Raw genomic sequence first — 20,724 nt, forward strand, 5'->3', positions numbered from 1 at the left:
TTAAAGTTAACTACATATTACCTTCCCTGTAGAAAAATCCTAACCAAATCTGGGTTTAATAAATGAGTGCACTTAGTTACACATTAAAGCAAGTAAATCACTGACAGAAAGGAGACATGACAGAACTTTGAGGGACAATACTGCTGATAAGGACAGATGGAGAGGTTGATCATTCACCAACTATTGAGGAAGCCCAGTCAGAGAGCAAGCTAAATGTAAGAGAACAGTGAAGGAAGAAAGTCAATTGGGGGGGGCCTTGGAGATCATCTGTCATGCCAGGCCATCTCGTAAGCTTTCAATGTATCTTGATCTACAACACAGGATTCTCAAAAAGGATGACTACAGCAAGATAGGGAAGGACATCTTTAGTAGCTCTTGCCTTGTGAAAGCCATACTATGAGACTGAAGATAACAATAATGGAAGGAATCTGTGCAAAACATCAACTTCTGAAGCATGGCTAAAACTAAGATACACCTTAGCATACACTATAGTCTCTCTGCAGTCACTCCCTAAAACATAACTAAGAAATGCAAGGAGAAAACTTAATCTATTTATTCATTTTACTTTGTCGCCGTCTCCCACATTAGCGAGGTAGCGCAAGAAAACAGACGAAAGAATGGCCCAACCCATCCACATACACACGTATATACATACACGTCCACACACGCAAATATACATACCTATACATCACAACGTATACATATATATACACACACAGACATATACATATATAGACATGTACATAATTCATAGTCTGCCTTTATTCATTCCCATCACCACCCTGCCACACATGAAATAACAACCCCCTCCCCCAGCGTGTGCATGAGGTAGCGCTAGGAAAAGACAACAAAGGCCACATTCGTTCACACTCAGTCTCTAGCTGTCATGTATAATGCACTGAAACCACAGCTCCCTTTCCACATCCAGGCCCCACAGAACATTCCATGGTTTACCCCACACGCTTCACATGCCCTGGTTCAATCCATCGACAACACGTCAACCCTGGCCCACCACACCGTTCCAATTCACTCTATTCCTTGCACGCCTCTCACCCTCCTGTATGTTCAGGACCCAATCACTCAATATCTTTTTCACTCCATCTTTTCACCTCCAATTTGGTCTCCCACTTCTCTTTCCCTCCACCTCTGACACATATATCCTCTTGGTCAATCTTTCCCCACTCATTCTCTCCATGTGACCAAACCACTTCAAAACACCCTCTTCTGCTCTCTCAACCACACTCTTTTTATTACCACACATCTCTCTTACCCTATTATCACTTACTCAATCAAACCACCTCACCCCATATACTGTCCTCAAACATCTCGTTTCCAGCACATCCACCTTCCTACACACAACTCTATCTATAGCCCACGCCTCGCAACCATATAACATTGTCGGAACCACTATTCCTTCAAACATACCCATTTTTGCTTTCCGAGATAATGTTCTCAACTTCCACACATTCTTCAACGCTCCCAGAACTTTCACCCCTCCCCCACCCTATGATTCACTTCCGCTTCCATGGTTCCATCAGCTGCCAAATCCAATCCCAGATATCTAAAACACTTTAATCCTCCAGTTTTTCTCCATTCAAACTTACCTCCCAATTGACTTGTCCCTCAACCCTACTGTACCTAATAACCTTGCTCTTATTCACATTTACTCTCAGCTTTCTCCTTTCACACACTTTACCAAACTCAGTCACCAGCTTCTGCAGTTTCTCACACGAATCAGCCACCAGAGCTGTATCATCAGCGAACAACAACTGACTCACTTCCCAAGCTCTCTCATCCCCAACAGACTGCATACTTGCCCCTCTTTCCAAAACTCTTGCATTCACCTCCCTAACAACTCCATCCATCAACAAATTCAACAACCATGGAGTCATCACACACCCCTGCCGCAAACCTACATTCAATGAGAACCAATCACTTTCCTCTCTTCCTACACGTACACATGCCTTATGTCCTCGAGCTTCGTCTGAGCTTCGTTTCACTCAGAGCCAAAACATCCAGGTTCCTTTCCTCAAACATACTACCTATCTCTCCTTTTTTTCTCATCTTGGTTACGTCCACACACATTCAGACACCCCAATCTGAGCCTTCGAGGAGGTTGAGCCCTCCTCACATGACTCCCTCTTCTGTTTCCCCTTTTAGAAAGTTAAAATGCAAGGAGGGGAGGGTTTCCAGCCCCCTGCTTCTGTCCCCTTTAGTCGCCTTCTACGACACGTGAGGAATGCGTGGGAAGTATTCTTTCTCCCCTATCCCTAATCAGAATTCCTTTGCCTTCCTAGAGAAATAATCATCCACCATTAACAAAAACTGGGTGAACTGCAAAAAACTACTACATAGATTCCCCGATCATCTGCAACAACTACCAAAAAATCCATATATGTCGGAACAAATTATGAAACTACTTTCCTTAAGTATCATTTTATTATTATTATTATCATTATTATCATTATTATTTTGTTTTGTCGCTGTCTCCCGCGTTTGCGAGGTAGCGCAAGGAAACAGACGAAATAAATGGCCCAACCCACCCACATACACAAGTATATACATACACGTCCACACACGCAAATATACATACCTATACATCTCAATGTACACATATATATACACACACAGACATATACATATATGCACATGTACATAATTCATACTGTCTGCCTTTATTTATTCCCATCGCCACCTCGCCACACATGGAATAACATCCCCCTCCCCCCTCATGTGTGCGAGGTAACGCTAGGAAAAGACAACAAAGGCCCAATTCATTCACACTCAGTCTCTAGCTGTCATGTAATAATGCACCGAAACCACAGCTGCCTTTCCACATCCAGGCCCCACACAACTTTCCATGGTTTACCCCAGACGCTTCATATGCCCCGATTCAATCCACTGACAGCATGTCGACCCTGGTATACCACATCGATCCAATTCACTCTATTCCTTGCACGCCTTTCACCCTCCTGCATGTTCAGGCCCCGATCACTCAAAATCTTTTTCACTCCATCTTTCCACCTCCAATTTGGTCTCCCACTTCTCCTCGTTCCCTCCACCTCCAACACATATATCCTCTTGGTCAATCTTTCCTCACTCATTCTCTCCATGTGCCTAAACCATTTCAAAACACCCTCTTCTGCTCTCTCAACCACACTCTTTTTATTTCCACACATCTCTCTTACCCTTACATTACTTACTCGATCAAACCACCTCACACCACATATTGTCCTCAAACATCTCATTTCCAGCACATCCACCCTCCTGCACACAACTCTTTCCTTAAGTAAAAGGCTTAATTGAAAGCAACCTTCAATCAATTGAATCTGCAGGTGGATTTTATGTTGTTATCTATCCCTGTGTATTGCATGAGGTGACTACATGCACTATCACAACTTCCTAAACAAAGGAACACCAGGAAGAGCCAAATGAGTGTTCCTTTAGGATACGGTAACTAGGATGAAGAGATGTCACGTTTGATAAGAGAAACCTGGATGTTCTAGCTCTGAACATATAAAAAAGTAAGTGGTTAAGTAGTGTCCAAGTGAGTAAAGTCCTAGGTTAACAATAGGAGGTAAGAAAGATTTGCACTTATGGGATGGAATGAGCTGTATGATGCATTTAAGAGTACAAGGAAGTGAGTTCAAGGTTGCTGATGTTGTAATGAGAGTATATTTTCAAAGCTGAGTGCTTAAGCATCAAGAAGTGTGAAGAGTGAGGGAGAGATGAATGCATTTTGAAAATGCCATTGCAGCTTTCATATTGAATATTATAGGGCTAAATCACTTGATTGCATGGATAGGTGATGGCAATTGTGACACAGGGTCCCTGCTGTAAACGGGAAGATCATCAAGTTGTGTAGTAAATAAGAAAAAAGATTGGAAATATATGGTTTTAGAAAATATGCATATATAAGTATATAATGGTGATGAATCTTTCTCAGTTCACAGTAAGTGCATTTGATATCTTCAGCACAGAAGTTGCATCCTGGGTATGGGGGTTCTTTAAGATGCTGAATCAATGTTTGTAATGACAAACAGGTGGTTGGTGCATAGAACACAAGATATGCAGGTGTGACTCCCTTTCTCTGCTAAGTAAAGTTTTGGGTGGGTGTATGACTGGTGGAAAAGAGGTCAAGAATGGAAGAAGGGAAGTCTGTTTAGTATATATCGAGTCATTTACATGCAAATGTGTTTTGTCAGCCATTTACATAATGTGTTTCATCGATATGGTGTTTACTGGGGTTAAGGAGGGGGGGGGTGCAGATGCAGATAGCTTTAGGATGGAGTGGCTTTGTATTTCTATATGAAGGTTAGTTGGTCATTATAAAGTGGTTTGAAAGGGAGAGCACAATCAGGTATGAAAGAAAGAAAAAATTAATTCTCGTCGTTCATTTGGTATCTCAGAATCTCTTCCTCTATTTTCTCAGAATGAATCAATTATCTCTCTTAAATCTGCTCCTTTGTTATCGTTGGTAGCTCTTTCCTGATTATTTACCGATCCACACCCTGTGCACCATTACTCTGCATGACCAGTTACGAGGTTGTTTCATTATGAATTTTCCTCTATGTGTTCAATATATATTTCTTCTCCCCATATGTTTATTTAAACAATTCATTCATCATACCTGTTTTCCTGATGGCTTCTTGTTTATGATTCTCTTAAATAAATATCTACTGTAGATATCAGCGTCTTGGTCCTGCCAGTGATGTCAAGAGTTTATGGCTCATCTACAGCACTGTGTTGCTAAAAGGATATTCTTTTCACACTTTGTTTAATGCTTCAATAAAAAACACAGCGTACTATAATTATTATCATTATCATTATCTATCTATATTTCATTATACTTAACCCCATCTCACATGTTATCAAGGTAGCACAAAGAAACAGACAAAGAATGGCCCAACCCACCCACAAACACATGTATATACATAAACACCCACACATGCACATATACATACCTATACATTTCACGTATCATACATATACATACCTATACATTTCAAGTATCATACATATACATACCTGTACATTTCACGTATCATACATATACATACACAGACATATACGGATATACACATGTACATATTCATACTTGCTATCTTCATCCATTCCCATCGCCACCCTGCCACAAATGCAATAGCATCCCCCCCAGAGGTAGTGCTCGGAAAAGACAAAAAGGGCACATTCGTTCACACTCAGTCTATAGCTGTCATGTGTAATGCACCAAACCCACAGCTCCCTTTCCACATCCAGGCTCCACAGACCTTTCCATGGTTTACCCCAGATACTTCACATGCCCTGGTTTGATCAAGTAAGTAATGAAAGGGTAAGAGAGATGTGTGGTAATAAAAAGAGTGGTTGAGAGAGCAGAAGAGGGTGTGTTGAAGCAGTATGGTCATATAGAGAGAACGAGTGAGGAAAGATTGACAAAGAGGATAAAAATGTCAGAGGTAGAGGGAAGGAGGAGAAGCAGGAAACCAAACTGGCGGTGTAAGGATGGAGTAAAAAAGATTTTGAGCAATCGGGGCCTGAACATACAGAAGGGTGAAAGGCTTCCAAGGAATAGAGTGAACTGAAACAATGTGGTGTTCCAGGATCGACATGCTGTCAATTATCATCATCATCATCATCATTATTAGTATTATCATCATTATCATCATCATTATCAGTATTATTATCATTATTATCATTATTACTATTATCATTAATATCAACACTTTTATCAATACGTTTCTTAACCTCCTGCTGCTTTCTCTTATAATCTTGAATTCCTGCCACTTTCTCCCATACATTTCCCTATCATTTCCATTCCTTCCTTGTAAGTACTGACCAAACACCTCTTTTTTCTCTTCCTCTAACAACTTTACTTCTTCATCCCACCACTCACTACCCTTTCCAATCTGCCCACCTCCCACCTTTCTCATGCCACATGCATCTATTGCACATGCCATCACTGCTTCCCTAAATACATCCCATTCCTCACCTACTCCCCTCACTTCACTCGCTCTCACCTTTTACGATTCTACATTAAATCTCTCCTGCTATTTCTTCACACAAGTCTCCTTTAAAGCTCACATACTCTCACTACTCTTTCCCCTACATTTTCTTTTTTTTTGGAACCTCTCCAAATCTTCACCTTCGTCTCCACAAGATAGTGATCAGACATCCCACCAGCTGCCACTCTCAGCAAATCAACATCCAAAAGTCTGTCCTTTACATGTCTACCAATTAATACTTATTTATTCTATTTATTTATTATACTTTGTCACTGTCTCCCGCATTAGTGAGGTAGCACAAGGAAACAGACGAAACAATGGCCCAACCCACCTACATACACGTGTCTTGGATATCTGGGAGTGGATTTGGCAGCGGATGGAACCATGGAAGCAGAAGTGAACCATAGGGTGGGGGAGGGGGCGAAAGTTCCAGGAGCTTTGAAAAATGTGTGGAAGTTGAGAACGTTATCTTGGAAAGCAAAAATGGGTATGTTTGAAAGAATAGTGGTTCCAACAATGTTATATGGTTGTGAGGTGTGGACTATAGATAGAGTTGTGCAGAGGAGGGTGGATGTGCTGGAAATGAGATGTGCTGAGAACAATATATGGTGTGAGGAAGTTTGATCAAGTAAGTAATGAAAGGGTAAGAGAGATGTGTGGTATAAAAAGTGTTGTTGAGAGAGCAAAAGAGGGTGTTTTGAAATGGTTTGGTCACATGGAGAGAATGAGTGAGGAAAGATTGACCAAGAGGATATATGTGTCAGAGGTGGAGGGAACGAGGAAAAGTGGAAGACCAAACTGGACGTGGAAAGATAGAGTGGAAAAGATTTTGAGTGATCAGGGCCTGAACATACAGGAGGGTGAAAGGCGTGCAAGGAACAGAGTGAACTGGAACGATGTGGTATACCGGGGTCAACGTGCTGTCAATGGATTGAACCAGGACATGTGATGCGTCTGGGGTAAACCATGGAAAGTTTTGTGGGACCTGGATGTGGAAAGGGAGCTGTGGTATAGGTGCATTATACATGACAGCTAGAGACTGAGTGTGAACGAATGTGGCTTTTGTTGTCTTTTCCTAGCGCTACCTCACATACATGCGGGGGGAGGGGGTTGTCATTTCATGTGTGGCAGGTTGGCGACAGGAATGAATAAGGGCAGACAGTATGAATTACGTACATATGTATATATGTATATGTCTGTGTGTGTATATACATGTATACGTTGAGATGTATAGGTATGTATATGGGCTGTATGTGGACGTGTATGTGGGTGGGTTGGGCCATTATTTCGTCTGTTTCCTTGCGCTACCTCGCTAACGCGGGAGACAGCAACAAAGTATAATAAAATACTCTCTCCATCCACTTTCAGTTTTAGCCATATCAATCTAGAATTTACTTTCTTACACTCTACCACATACTCCCACAACTCCTGTTTCAGGAGTAGTGCTACTCCTTCCCTTGCTCTTGTCCTCTTACTGACCCCTGACTTTACTCCCATGACATTCCCAAACCATTCTTCCCTTTTACCCTTGAGCTTCGTTTCACTCACAGCCAAAACATCCAGGTTCCTTTCCACAAACATACTACCTATCTCTCCTTTTTTCTAATCTTGGTTACATCCACACACATTTAGACACCCCAATCTGAGACTTCAAGGAGGATGAGCACTCCCCATTAGACTCCTTCTGTTTCCCCTTTTAGAACGTTGAAAATACGAGGGGAGGGTTTCTAGCCCCCCGCTCCCGTCCCCTTTAGTCGCCTTCTACGACACGTGAGGAATGCACAGGAAGTATTCTTTCTCCCCTATCTCAATTATTATGTAATCTAATAATGCCCTTTGACCATCTCTCCTACTCACGTATGTATACTTGTGTGTATATCTTTCTCTAAACCATGTATTCTCAATCACCAGTCTTTTTTCAGCACACAAATCCACAAGCTCTTCATCATTTCCTTTCACAACACTGAATACCACACGCACACCAATTATACCCTCAATTGCCACATTACTCACCTTTGCATTCAAATCACCCATTACTAACCCAGGCTTGTACATCAAATCTGCTGACACACTTACTCAGCTGCTCCTAAAACACTTGCCTCTTTTGATCTTTTTCTCATGAGCAGGTGCATAAGCACCAAAAATCATCCATCTCTCGCCATCCACTTTCAGTTTTACCTACAGCAATTTACTTTCTTACACTCTACCACATACTCCCACATCTCCTGTTTCAGAAGTAATGCTACTCCTTCGTTAGCTCTTTTTCTCTCACCAACCCTTGACTTTACTCCCAAAACATTTCCATACCATTCTTCCTGTTTATTGTTGTGCTTCATTTCACTCAGAGCCAGAACATCCAGGTTTCTTTCATCATACTACCTATTTCTCCTTTCTTAAGAAACTCATCTTGGTTACATCCACACACAGTCAGACACCCCAATCTGAGCTTTTGAGGAGGATCACACTAATTTGTAATGATAGTTATGAGTGTAAAAATGCTATTCAGTATGAGTTCAGATAATTTCATTAAACATGCATTTTTTTTTTATATAAGCATCAAAACATATTTCGTGGAGACAATCTGCCTCATCAGGAGCAAAAACTTCATAAAGTGTTTTAAATTCCAACAACATAAAAATTCTGTCTTTCCTATGCCATTTTTAGCTACACACTGGCCTGATCCTTAAAGGGAAAGTGGGAGTGCCTTGTGGTTAAAGGGGGTTGTGTGGGGGAGGTTGGCCAGGGTGACGAGATGTGTGTTCAACCATTTTTCTTTAGTTATTGTTTCTTGATAATCCTTCCATTTTGAAAGAATTAAGGAATGATAACAAGAAAAATAGTTTTTTTTCCCATTTACATGGGAAGGATCAAGTACATATATGCACATGCTTTTTTTTTTTCCAATTAATCTTGCATAACTGGTAAACATTACCAACCCCACAAGCCAGCAAAAATCATGGACACACAATTCTCATTTCCTAAAAACTTTATGCCTTAGACTTTGCAAAGATAAAGGTCTAGATAAATCTATACTTTCAAAGATGCAGAGAATATCATTAATGGATGGCAATATACCGGAAGGTTCCAATGTAGCATCAGTATTTAGCCAGAGGTGATAATAGCACATCCATGACAGACCTTAAGGAGCCACCTGTCATTTTCATATTCTAGGGCCTAGCTAAGCTGTTCTCATAGTCCCAACAGGTAAAAAATTCACAATTTGAAGAAGGAAATGAAACAGCTGTCATACCTGGGAAAAAGGTCCTGCAAGCAAAACACCTTTCTGCTTCCTACAATGAGTAATTTGCTGTGCATTAATGACAAACATGAGAACCCTAATGAAACTCTCTACACAGTAAACTTTAGTTTTGCATGGTGCCGAATAAGAGTATACCTTCAAATTTCAGATAAGAACACTTTACCTGAAATAGAATGGAAAAAGTAGCATCTAAAAACTGGATCAGCATGTTGAGCTGAACAGCAACCTGGGAACATGAAAAGACAAATATGGGGATTTGCTGAAGTTAAAGTACTGTAATCCTATGATGAACTCCCTGTTACCTAACACAGAATGGTTCTACCAGTCATCTATCTACACAACATGCTCTAGTGTTACCCATCACTTACCTAAATAATGAGTGGTGTAGGTATTACTCGACTATGCCTAATCAAGGTTACACCTAGAGTGGAAAGTCACCTTCAGCGAAACTATAACATTAGGAATACAGTCTCGTTGAAGAACTTCTCACTCCAAAGGAGTAAACCATTTCCCTGCTACTGGAAGCAGTTCAGCCACTGAGCTGCAGGAGCTTCATGAAAAGGGGTCCTGTAGTAAACTGAGGACCCTTTCCAGAAAGAGGTCCTTGGATAATTATAAATAAACTAGAAGAGAATAGGGTCCACTTGATAACATCATTATTCAACAGCATCCTCCAGGAAAGCCTAACACAGATTATCAGCACCTTTTAGCCATACAATGGAAAATGGAAACAAAGTGAAGAATATGAGGTCGAAATGGGAAAAAAAAAATGGTGCCTATGCAAAACTAAAGTTGCCAAACTAGATCACACTGGGTCCTACTTCTTACAACTTACCAATGCAGTTTCAAAATCTGATTTACTTACTTTGTCTATTTTTTATTGAGGTAAGTTCCTCATCAAAATCTTGACTAGTGGATCTGGCAAAGGCTTCAGCTGTAGCGCAGTAACCATGATGGACAAGGTATGTGGACACCATTCTGGAAGAATGAATACTTGTCACTACTCATGGTCAAACCATATTATTGTACACTTACTACAATCATGAAAAAAAAATCCAAGTAGGTGACCATCCTGTACCATGTTTTACTAATTATGAGCAACTTGAGAGCTATTGCACCTTTTACCCTAAGCTAGTAGCATTATACACTTATGTGATAAAGAAAAATTTACCTAATTCAATAACAAATATAAACAGGACAAAATTTACACTTTCTAATCAAAGACTAAGAATCTGAGGCAGAACAAGGACAAAAAACTAAATAATAATAATGATACCAATTACGAGGGGGCTTTGGTTTCAGCACATTATAAATGACAGCTAGAGAGTTAATGTGAGCAGATGAGGTCATTTCTTTGTCTGCTCCTAAAGCAACCTCACTAACACAGGAAACAGCAAACGTATAAAAAAAATCAAGAAGACTTACCTATTTGGTGCTAAGCAGACATTTAAATTTCACATGCTAATGCTAATGTGAAAGATTATATCATCAAATGACTTTTATGCTTAGTTTACATTACACACATGTATCTATTTTCATTTTATAATAACACAATTCCCTCTCTGTAACAGTTTTTTTTCATACTTGCTTGCCATTTCCTGTGTTTGTGAGGTGGCTCAAGATCAAACACAGAATGGAACCGTTGGCTCACATACTAACTTCAGCAGTCTCACTCAACTGACTCACTTCCTAGGCCTCTTCACCTACAGACTGCATAATTACCCATCTCTCCAAGACACTTGCATTTATGTCCTACAGCATCCTATCCATAAACAACTTGCCACAGCGACATCACACATCCCTGCTACAGACCTACCTTCACTTGGAACCACCCAACACATGCATTACACTCTTGACAAAAACTTCTCACTGATTCTTGTAGCCTTCCTCCTACATCATATATTCATACGAACTTCCACAAGGCATCTATATCAACCCTATTGTATGCTTTCTCCAGGCCCATAAATGCCGCATACAGATCCTTCTGTTCCTCCAAGTTTTTCTAACATACAGTCTTTAAAGCAAACACTTGGTTCACACATTCTCTACCACTCCTAAAACCATAGTGTTCCTCCCTAGCCTGATGATCTGTACATGACTTCACCTTCTTACTCATAATGCTCCCATACAACTTCCAAGGTAAACTCAACAGTCTTATACCTCTGCAGTTCAAAAAATCACACTTGTCCTTGCCATTATACAATATCACTATCTATCCTTTCTACCAATCCTCAAGCACCTTACCATGATCCATCCACACAATGGAAATCTTTCATATCCAATAAAAAACATGATCATCCCTTTTCATAAGAAACTCAACTGTAATACCATCCACTCCAGCCACCTTACCACATTTCATCTTACACAAGGCTTTCACCACCTCTTATACCTTCACCAAACCATTCTCCATGAATGACTCTTTCTTTGCATAACTCCCAATCCAAACACCCCTGATTTTGCCACCCTATTCATCAAACCCATTCATCAATCCTGCAAAATACTCACTTCACCTCCACCCAACTCCATGATACCAGTTATGCTACACTAATTGCCCCCTTCACCAATGCTTCCATTTGTTTTCTTGTTTTTCTGACACTTTTAACCTCTTTCCAAAACATCTTATTCTCCCTTAAGTTTACTGATACTCACTCACTCCAACTCTCATTTGCCCTCTTTTTCAACCCCTTCACATTCCTCTTGACCTCCTCTCACTTTCTCTTGCACATCTCCCAATCATCTGCACTCCATCCCTGTAAATATCTTCCATAAACTTCTTTTCTCTTTCACTAGCAATTACCTCTTCATCCCACCACTCACTTCCCTTTCTAACCTCCCCTCCTTCAGCATGCCACACACTTCCTCGCACATGCCATACTACTTGCCTACATACCTTCCATTTCTCATCCACTCTCCTAGCTTTGTTTACTCTTACCTTTTGCCATTCTATACTCAACCTCTCCCGGTATTTCTTCACACAAGTGTCTTTTCTGAACTCACTTACTTTCACCACCCTCTTCTCATCCATATCATTTCCTCTTTTCCAAAAAACCTTACAGATTTCACTCTTAACTCCATCATTTAATAATAAAAAGTCTTACCAGCTGTCCCTTATGTACATTCATATCCAATTCTCTCTCTTTTGCAAGCCTATTAATTAGGTGAGAAACCAATAATGCCCGCTTTCCATCTTTCCCACACATCCAAGTACACTTATATACTCCTCTCTCTAAACCAAGTATTCCCAATCACCTGTCCTTTTTCAGCACAACCTCACAAGCCGTTCCCCATTTCCATTCACCTCTAACAGAGTACGCCATGCACCAAAATTATATCCTCAACTGTCACATTAACCACTCTCACATTCAAATCACCCATCACTAATGCCCAGTCTCTTCCATCAAAACTGCTGACACATTCACTCAGCTGTTCCCAAAACACTTGCCTTTCATCATCTTCCTTTTCATGGACAAGGGAATAGCCTTAACGATAACCCTATATATCCATCTATCTTTATCTCTGATGCCTGTTCCCTTTACAAACTTCCTCAAGAGGGTGGCCACAGCAAAAGAGTCTCCATAACTGATCTCCAATGCCACTTTGTAGCCTTTAGTACCTCACCATTAACACACCACTGGCAGGGGGCAACTTTGGAGTAGTGTTTTCATAGACTCCTACCTAATGCTTCCATCTAATGTTCCTAACTACTACTTCTACCTAATGTTTTTAACAAATGCTCATACCTACTATTTCGATCTAATGCTCCCACCATTTTATCAAAAGACTGAGCAAGTGCATAGTTCTCACCACAAGAAGAATGAACTGTCCAAGTTAAGCATTGTCAAGTGGTACGAGTGACAAGGAGAACTTGTATGTTTGTGGACAGAATGCCAGCAGTCCATGTTTTGGTGAGGCAGGAAGAATATACTGCTACATGGGTCAGAGGAAAGCAACTTGACAACCAATGAAGTGCTGACTCACTACACAGAGGAAAGCAACTTGACAACCAATGAAGTGCTGACTCACTACACAGCCAATGTTAACCATCACAATACCCACACAGGTAGTACCAGTAGCATACCTCCCTGGTTGGTGACTGCCTACTAACAATTACCCATCTCTCACAACCCACTTCTATCAATACCCACGTCAGTCTAAGGCTCACTTCCTTACACTCTTACACACATTCCTACAACTCCTTCTTCAGCAGTAAAGCTACCCTTTCCTTACACCAACCCCTGACGATACAGCACTGGTGGCTGATTTAAGTGAGAAACTACAGAAGTTGGTGACTGAGTTTGGGAAAGTGTGTGAAATGAGAAAGTTGATAGTAAATGTGAATAAGAGCATGGTTATTAGGTTCAGTAGGGTTGAGGGACAGTTAATTGGGAAGTAAGTTTGAATGGAGAAAGGTTGGATGAAGTGATGTGTTTTAGACATCTGGGAGTGGACTTGGCAGTGAATGGAACCATGGAAGCAGAAGTGAGTCACAGGGTGGGGGAGGAGGTGAAGGTTCTGGAAGCAATGAAGAATGTTTGGTAAGACAGAACGTTATCTCACAGAGCAAAACTGGGCATGTTTGAAGGAAAAGTAGTTCCAACAATATTATATGGTTGTGAGGCATGGGCTATAGAGAGGGTTGTACAGAAAAGGGTGGATGTGCTGGAAATGAAATGCTCAAGGACAATGTAGGGTGTGAGGTGGTTTGATCGAGCAAGTAATGAAAGGGTAAGAGAGGTGTGGTAATAAAAATAAGTGGTAGAGAGAGCAGAGGAGGGCGTGTTGAAATGGTTTGGACATATGGAGGGAAAGAGTAAGGAAAGGTTGACAAAGATGATATGTGTGTCAGAGGTGGAGGGATCAAGGAGAAGCAGGAGACCAAATTAGAGGTGGAAGGATGGAGTGAAAAAGATTCTGAGTGATTGAAGCCTGAACATACAGAAGGATGAGAGGCGTGCAAGGAAGAGAGTGAATTGGAATGATGTGGTATACCGGGGTCAACATGCTATCAATGGACTGAACCAGGGCATATGAAACGTCTGGGGTAAATCAAGGTAAGGTCTGTGGGTCCTGGATGTGGATAGGAAGCTGTGGTTTCAGTGTATTACACATGACAGCTAGAGACAGTGTGAACGAATGTGGCCTTTTTTGTCTGTTTTCCTGGCGCTACCTCACTGAAGCAGGGGGGCAACGATGCTGTTTGATGTGGGGTAGGGTGGCATCAGGAATGGATTAAGTGCAAGTAAGTATGAATATGTACATGTGTATTTATGTATGTCTGTGTATGTATACACAGGTAAATAAAGTGCGTAAGACAAGGGAGCAAATGGGAACTTCAGTGAAGGGCGCAAATGGGGAGGTGATAACAAGTAGTGGTGATGTGAGAAGGAGATGGAGTGAGTATTTTGAAGGTTTGTTGAATGTGTTTGATGATGGGTGGCAGATATAGGGTGTTTTGGTCGAGGTGGTGTGCAAAGTGAGAGGGTTAGGGAAAATGATTTGGTAAACAGAGAAGAGGTAGTGAAAGCTTTGCGGAAGATGAAAGCCGGCAAGGCAGCAGGTTTGGATGGTATTGCAGTGGAATTTATTAAAAAAGGGGGTGACTGTATTGTTGACTGGTTGGTAAGGTTACTTAATGTATGTATGACTCATGGTGAGGTGCCTGAGGATTGGCGGAATGCGTGCATAGTGCCATTGTACAAAGGCAAAGGGGATAAGAGTGAGTGCTCAAATTACAGAGGTATAAGTTTGTTGAGTATTCCTGGTAAATTATATGGGAGGGTATTGATTGAGAGGGTGAAGGCATGTACAGAGTATCAGATTAGGGAAGAGCAGTGTGGTTTCAGAAGTGGTAGAGGATGTGTGGATCAGGTGTTTGCTTTGAAGAATGTATGTGAGAAATACTTAGAAAAGCAAATGGATTTGTATGTAGCATTTATGGATCTGGAGAAGGCATATGATAGAGTTGATAGAGATGCTCTGTGGAAGGTATTAAGAATATATGGTGTGGGAGGCAAGTTGTTAGAAGCAGTGAAAAGTTTTTATCGAGGATGTAAGGCATGTGTACGTGTAGGAAGAGAGGAAAGTGATTGGTTCTCAGTGAATGTAGGTTTGTGGCAGGGGTGTGTGATGTCTCCATGGTTGTTTAATTTGTTTATGGATGGGGTTGTTAGGGAGGTAAATGCAAGAGTTTTGGAAAGAGGGGCAAGTATGAAGTCTGTTGGGGATGAGAGAGCTTGGGAAGTGAGTCAGTTGTTGTTCGCTGATGATACAGCGCTGGTGGCTGATTCATGTGAGAAACTGCAGAAGCTGGTGACTGAGTTTGGTAAAGTGTGTGGAAGAAGAAAGTTAAGAGTAAATGTGAATAAGAGCAAGGTTATTAGGTACAGTAGGGTTGAGGGTCAAGTCAATTGGGAGGTGAGTTTGAATGGAGAAAAACTGGAGGAAGTGAAGTGTTTTAGATATCTGGGAGTGGATCTGGCAGCGGATGGAACCATGGAAGCGGAAGTGGATCATAGGGTGGGGGAGGGGGCGAAAATTCTGGGGGCCTTGAAGAATGTGTGGAAGTCGAGAACATTATCTCGGAAAGCAAAAATGGGTATGTTTGAAGGAATAGTGGTTCCAACAATGTTGTATGGTTGCGAGGCGTGGGCTATGGATAGAGTTGTGCGCAGGAGGATGGATGTGCTGGAAATGAGATGTTTGAGGACAATGTGTGGTGTGAGGTGGTTTGATCGAGTGAGTAACGTAAGGGTAAGAGAGATGTGTGGAAATAAAAAGAGCGTGGTTGAGAGAGCAGAAGAGGGTGTTTTGAAGTGGTTTGGGCACATGGAGAGAATGAGTGAGGAAAGATTGACCAAGAGGATATATGTGTCGGAGGTGGAGGGAACGAGGAGAAGAGGGAGACCAAATTGGAGGTGGAAAGATGGAGTGAAAAAGATTTTGTGTGATCGGGGCCTGAACATGCAGGAGGGTGAAAGGAGGGCAAGGAATAGAGTGAATTGGAGCGATGTGGTATACCGGGGTTGACATGCTGTCAGTGGATTGAATCAAGGCATGTGAAGCGTCTGGGGTAAACCATGGAAAGCTGTGTAGGTATGTATATTTGCGTGTGTGGACGTATGTATATACATGTGTATGGGGGGGGGGTTGGGCCATTTCTTTCGTCTGTTTCCTTACGCTACCTCGCAAACGCGGGAGACAGCGACAAAGTATAATAAATAAAAAATAATAAAATATAAAAAATGTGTATATGAGTGGATGGGTCATTCTTCGTCTGTTTCCTGGCGCCACCTCACTGATGCTGGAAATGGCGATCAAGCATATAGAAATATGTTAAACACTTTTATTCACATTTCACTTCAATTGCCTACACTTGCATACATCATAAAACACACTAACAACCAAAATATACTTACAATCTTCTGAAACTCTTCTTCACTCTCAACAAACAACACAGTATCATCCAGCTATTACCTCATCAAAAATATGAACTATTTAGAAACTCAAGTGATTCTTTACTTACCTATGGAGCATGCTTTGCCACTGTCCATAAGTGTCTGGGACGGGGAAATTCTGGATTGTCGTCCGCACACGGCACTGTAATTCTCGCATCATCTCTCCAATATCAAAAACAAAAGGTGCTTGACCAAAATTTGCATCTACTACTTCACCAGGAGTTTGTAACCCTACTGTTGGGTATAACTGTGGCTGAAAAAATTAATCACAGTTTAAGATAACCCCAGAAAGGCAATCATTTTATCGGTTACAAATCTCATACCAGTAAAAATGTGATAGTACAATTAAATGGGCTGATGTGAGAGGAAGACAACCTGTAACATGGGGAAATAAAGTGGAAGGATATTGGAGGGAGAGAAAAGGTGGAAGAATGCATGGAATGATACAAGTGATGGAGGCATGTAAAGACAAGCATAAGCAGAGACAAAGATCTTTTGCCACACCCAACCCATGATGGGGCTGGTGTGAGAGGAAGACCACTTGTGAAATGGAATAATAGAGTGGAAGGGTACTGGAGGGAGAAAAATAATGGAAAAATGCATGGAAGAGTATATGTGAGGAAAGCATGTGAGGACAGGAACAAGTAGAGCCTGTTTTACCATGGTTAACCCCATGATGGGAGTTCCTAGAAGGAACAGGCATCTGAAGTATGGATATTTATAATGTAATCATGTGCCACATTCAGAGGAAAATCAAACTATCAAGATAAAGGTATGGTTTTTTAGAGCTCTATCCAAGCTAAAAGCTTGGGTAAAATGGTAATAGGTTCCTTTTTAATACTTTTTTATGAGGGCAGACCCAAGTCACCATACCTGGTATTTCTAAAAAACAACATCCAACAGCAAGAAGGGAATGAAAATCATAGTGTCAGTGGGTGATGCCTGCAGTATGACATAAACTTTCTCAATTGTAACATACTTCTTGCTCCTTACACTCATAATGATGAACAAAATGTGGAGGGCATACAAAAATTAAATAACAGGACTTACAAGAATGCTAGGCACTGAAACCACAGCCCCGTACCCACAACCAGAAGGCATTACACTGAAACTACAGCCCCCAATCCATAGACCTTTCCAAATTTTCCCCAGTTCCTTCACATGTCCTGGTTCAGTCAACTGATAGCAAATCAAACTCTGTTTACAAAATCATTCCAATTCACCCTATCCCATTCATGCCTTTCACACAAGTTCAAGCTCAGATCAATCAAAACATTTTTCACTCCATCCTCCAATCTCCAATTTGGTCTCCCTTCTTGTTCCTTCCATTTCTGACATGAATATCCTCTTTGTCAACCTCTCTTCACTCATTCTCTCCATTTGTCCAAACCATTTCAGCTCTCTCAACCATACTCTTTTTATTACCACAACTTTCTCTAACCCTTTTATTACTACTTGATCAAACCACTTCACACCATATATTATCCTCAAACATCTCAATCCCAACACATCCATCCTCCTTCGCACATCATCATCTATAGCCCATGCCTCACATCCATACAACATTTTTGGGACCCTTTTATTTTCAAAATTACCCATTTTTGCCATAACAGATAATGACTTCCCTTTCTACACATTTTTCAAAGCTCCTATAACCCTTGCCCCCTCATCCACAATATGACACACTTCTGTTTCCATGGTCCTACTTGCTGCCATGTCAACTCCCAGGTATCTATAACACTTCACTTCACTTCTTCTACAGTTTCTCTAAACCCTGCTAAATCTGATAATCTTGCTTTTACCCACATTCACTCTCAACTTCCTCCTTTTGCACACTCTTCCAAACTCAGTTACCAGATTGTGAATTTTCTTATTTGAACCTGTCGCCAATAATGTATCAGCATACAAGTGACTCATTACCTAAACCCTGTCATCCCCTACAAACTGCTTACTCACCCCTCTCAACAAGACTCTCAAAATTACCTCCTTCACTAACCCATCATACAAACAAATCAAACTACCATGGCAACATCACACATCCCTGCTACATACCAACCTTCAAACAGAACCATTTACTTTCCTCTCTTCCCACTTGTACACATGCCTTACACCCTTGATAAAAACTTCTTACTGCTTCTAAAAGCTTTCCTTCCACACCAAATGTTCTTATGATCTTCCACAAGTCATCTGTATCAACCATATCATATGCTTTCTCCAGGTCCATAACTGCCAAATATGTTCCCATCTGTCTCTCTATAAGTATTTTTCAAACACATTCTTCGAAGCAAAAACCTGATCCTAACATATTCACTCTCACACACACACACACATTTTTTTTCTTTGATAACTGATTGCCATTTCCACATTAGTGAGGTAGAGCCAGGAACAGACAAAGAAAGGCTGCTTGGTTCGTTGTGTTCCTTCTTTTAGAAACTACAATACATGAAAGGGGTTTCCAACCCCCCATTTCTGCCATCTTTAGTTGTCTTCTATGACAAAGGTAGAATTTTTTCTCCCCTACCTCAGGAAGATTTATATATTTTCTTTATCATACTTAGTCGCTGTCTCCTGCGTTAGTGAGGGAGCGCAAGGAAACAGACGAAAGAATGGCCCAACCAACCTACATACACATGCATATACATAAACGCCCACACACGCACATATAAATAACTATCCATTTCAATGTATATACATATAAATATATACACATGTACATATTCATACTTGCTGCCTTCATCCATTCCCATCGCCACCCCACCACACATGAAACAGTACCCCTTCCCCCTGCGCATACGCAAGGTAGCACTAGGAAAAGACAACAAAGGCCACATTTGTTCACACTCAGTCTCTAGCTGCCATGTATAATGCACCACAACCACAGCTCCCTTTCTACATCCAAAGCCCACAAAACTTTCAATGGTTTACCCCAGACACTTCACAAGCCCTGGTTCAATCCACTGACAGCTCGACAACCCTGGTATACCAAATTATTCCAATTCACTCTATTCCTTGCTTACCTTTCACCCTCCAGTATGTTCAGGTCCCCTTAGGGATTTATATGTGCATATATATAATTTCTTCTCATACTTGATCACCATTTCTCAAGTTGGCAAGGTAGCCCCAAGAAACAGATGAAGAAAGGCACATCCATACATACACACACACACACATAAACACACACATTATATATTTTCATACCTGAACCGTTTCCCCACGTCAGAGAGTTAGCACCAAGAATAGAAGAAAAACCAAATCCATTCTCTAGTTGTCGTGTGTAACGCACCAAAACCACAGCTCCCTATCCACAACCAGGACCCACACACCTTTCCATGGTTTACTCCAGACTCTTCACATGCCCTGGTTCAGCACACTGATGGCAAGTCGACACCAGTAAATTACACCATTCCAATTCACTCTATGCTGTGCACACCTTTCAATCTCCCATTTGCTCAAAATTTTTTTCACTCCATCCATCCATCTCTAATTTGATCTCTCACTTTTTCTTGTTCCCTCCACCTCTCATGCATATATCCTCTTTGTCAACCTTTCTGCACTCATTCTCTCCACATGTCCAAATCATTTCAACACACCCTCTTTTGCTCTCTCAACCACGCTCCTTTTTTTTCCACATATCTCTCTTACCCTTTCATTGCTTACTCAATCAAACTACTTCACACAACATATTGTCCTCAAACATTTCATTTCCAACACATCCATCCTCCTTCACACAACCCTATCTATAGCCCATGCCTCACAACCATAAAATATTGTTGGAACTACTATTCCTTCAAACGTACCTATTTTTGCTCTCTGAGATGACATTCTCTCCTTCCACACATTATTCATAGCTCCTAGAACCTTCGACCTCTCCCCTACCCTGTGACTCACTTACGCTTCCATGATTCCACTCACAGGTAAGTCCACTCCCAGATATCTAAAACACTTCACTTCCTCCAGTTTTATGCCATTCAAACTTACATCCCAATTAACTTGTCCCTCAACCCTACTG

At 41.1% G+C, this 20,724-nt stretch overlaps 1 protein-coding gene across 1 annotated transcript in view; it reads right to left on the reverse strand.

Annotated features, from left to right (window-relative positions):
- Positions 1 to 20,724, reverse strand: part of RanBPM (Ran-binding protein M) — a 149,888-nt gene that overhangs the window by 80,431 nt on the left and 48,733 nt on the right. The window contains exons 5-6 of the mRNA XM_071666611.1: positions 16,784 to 16,968; positions 10,127 to 10,239 (exon numbers count right to left, since the gene is read on the reverse strand). Coding sequence (XP_071522712.1) covers positions 10,127 to 10,239; positions 16,784 to 16,968 — 298 coding nt within the window. The remainder of the gene's footprint in view (positions 1 to 10,126; positions 10,240 to 16,783; positions 16,969 to 20,724) is intronic.

This window comes from Panulirus ornatus, chromosome 11, assembly GCF_036320965.1.
Source record: "Panulirus ornatus isolate Po-2019 chromosome 11, ASM3632096v1, whole genome shotgun sequence".
NCBI classification, from domain to species: domain Eukaryota; kingdom Metazoa; phylum Arthropoda; class Malacostraca; order Decapoda; family Palinuridae; genus Panulirus; species Panulirus ornatus.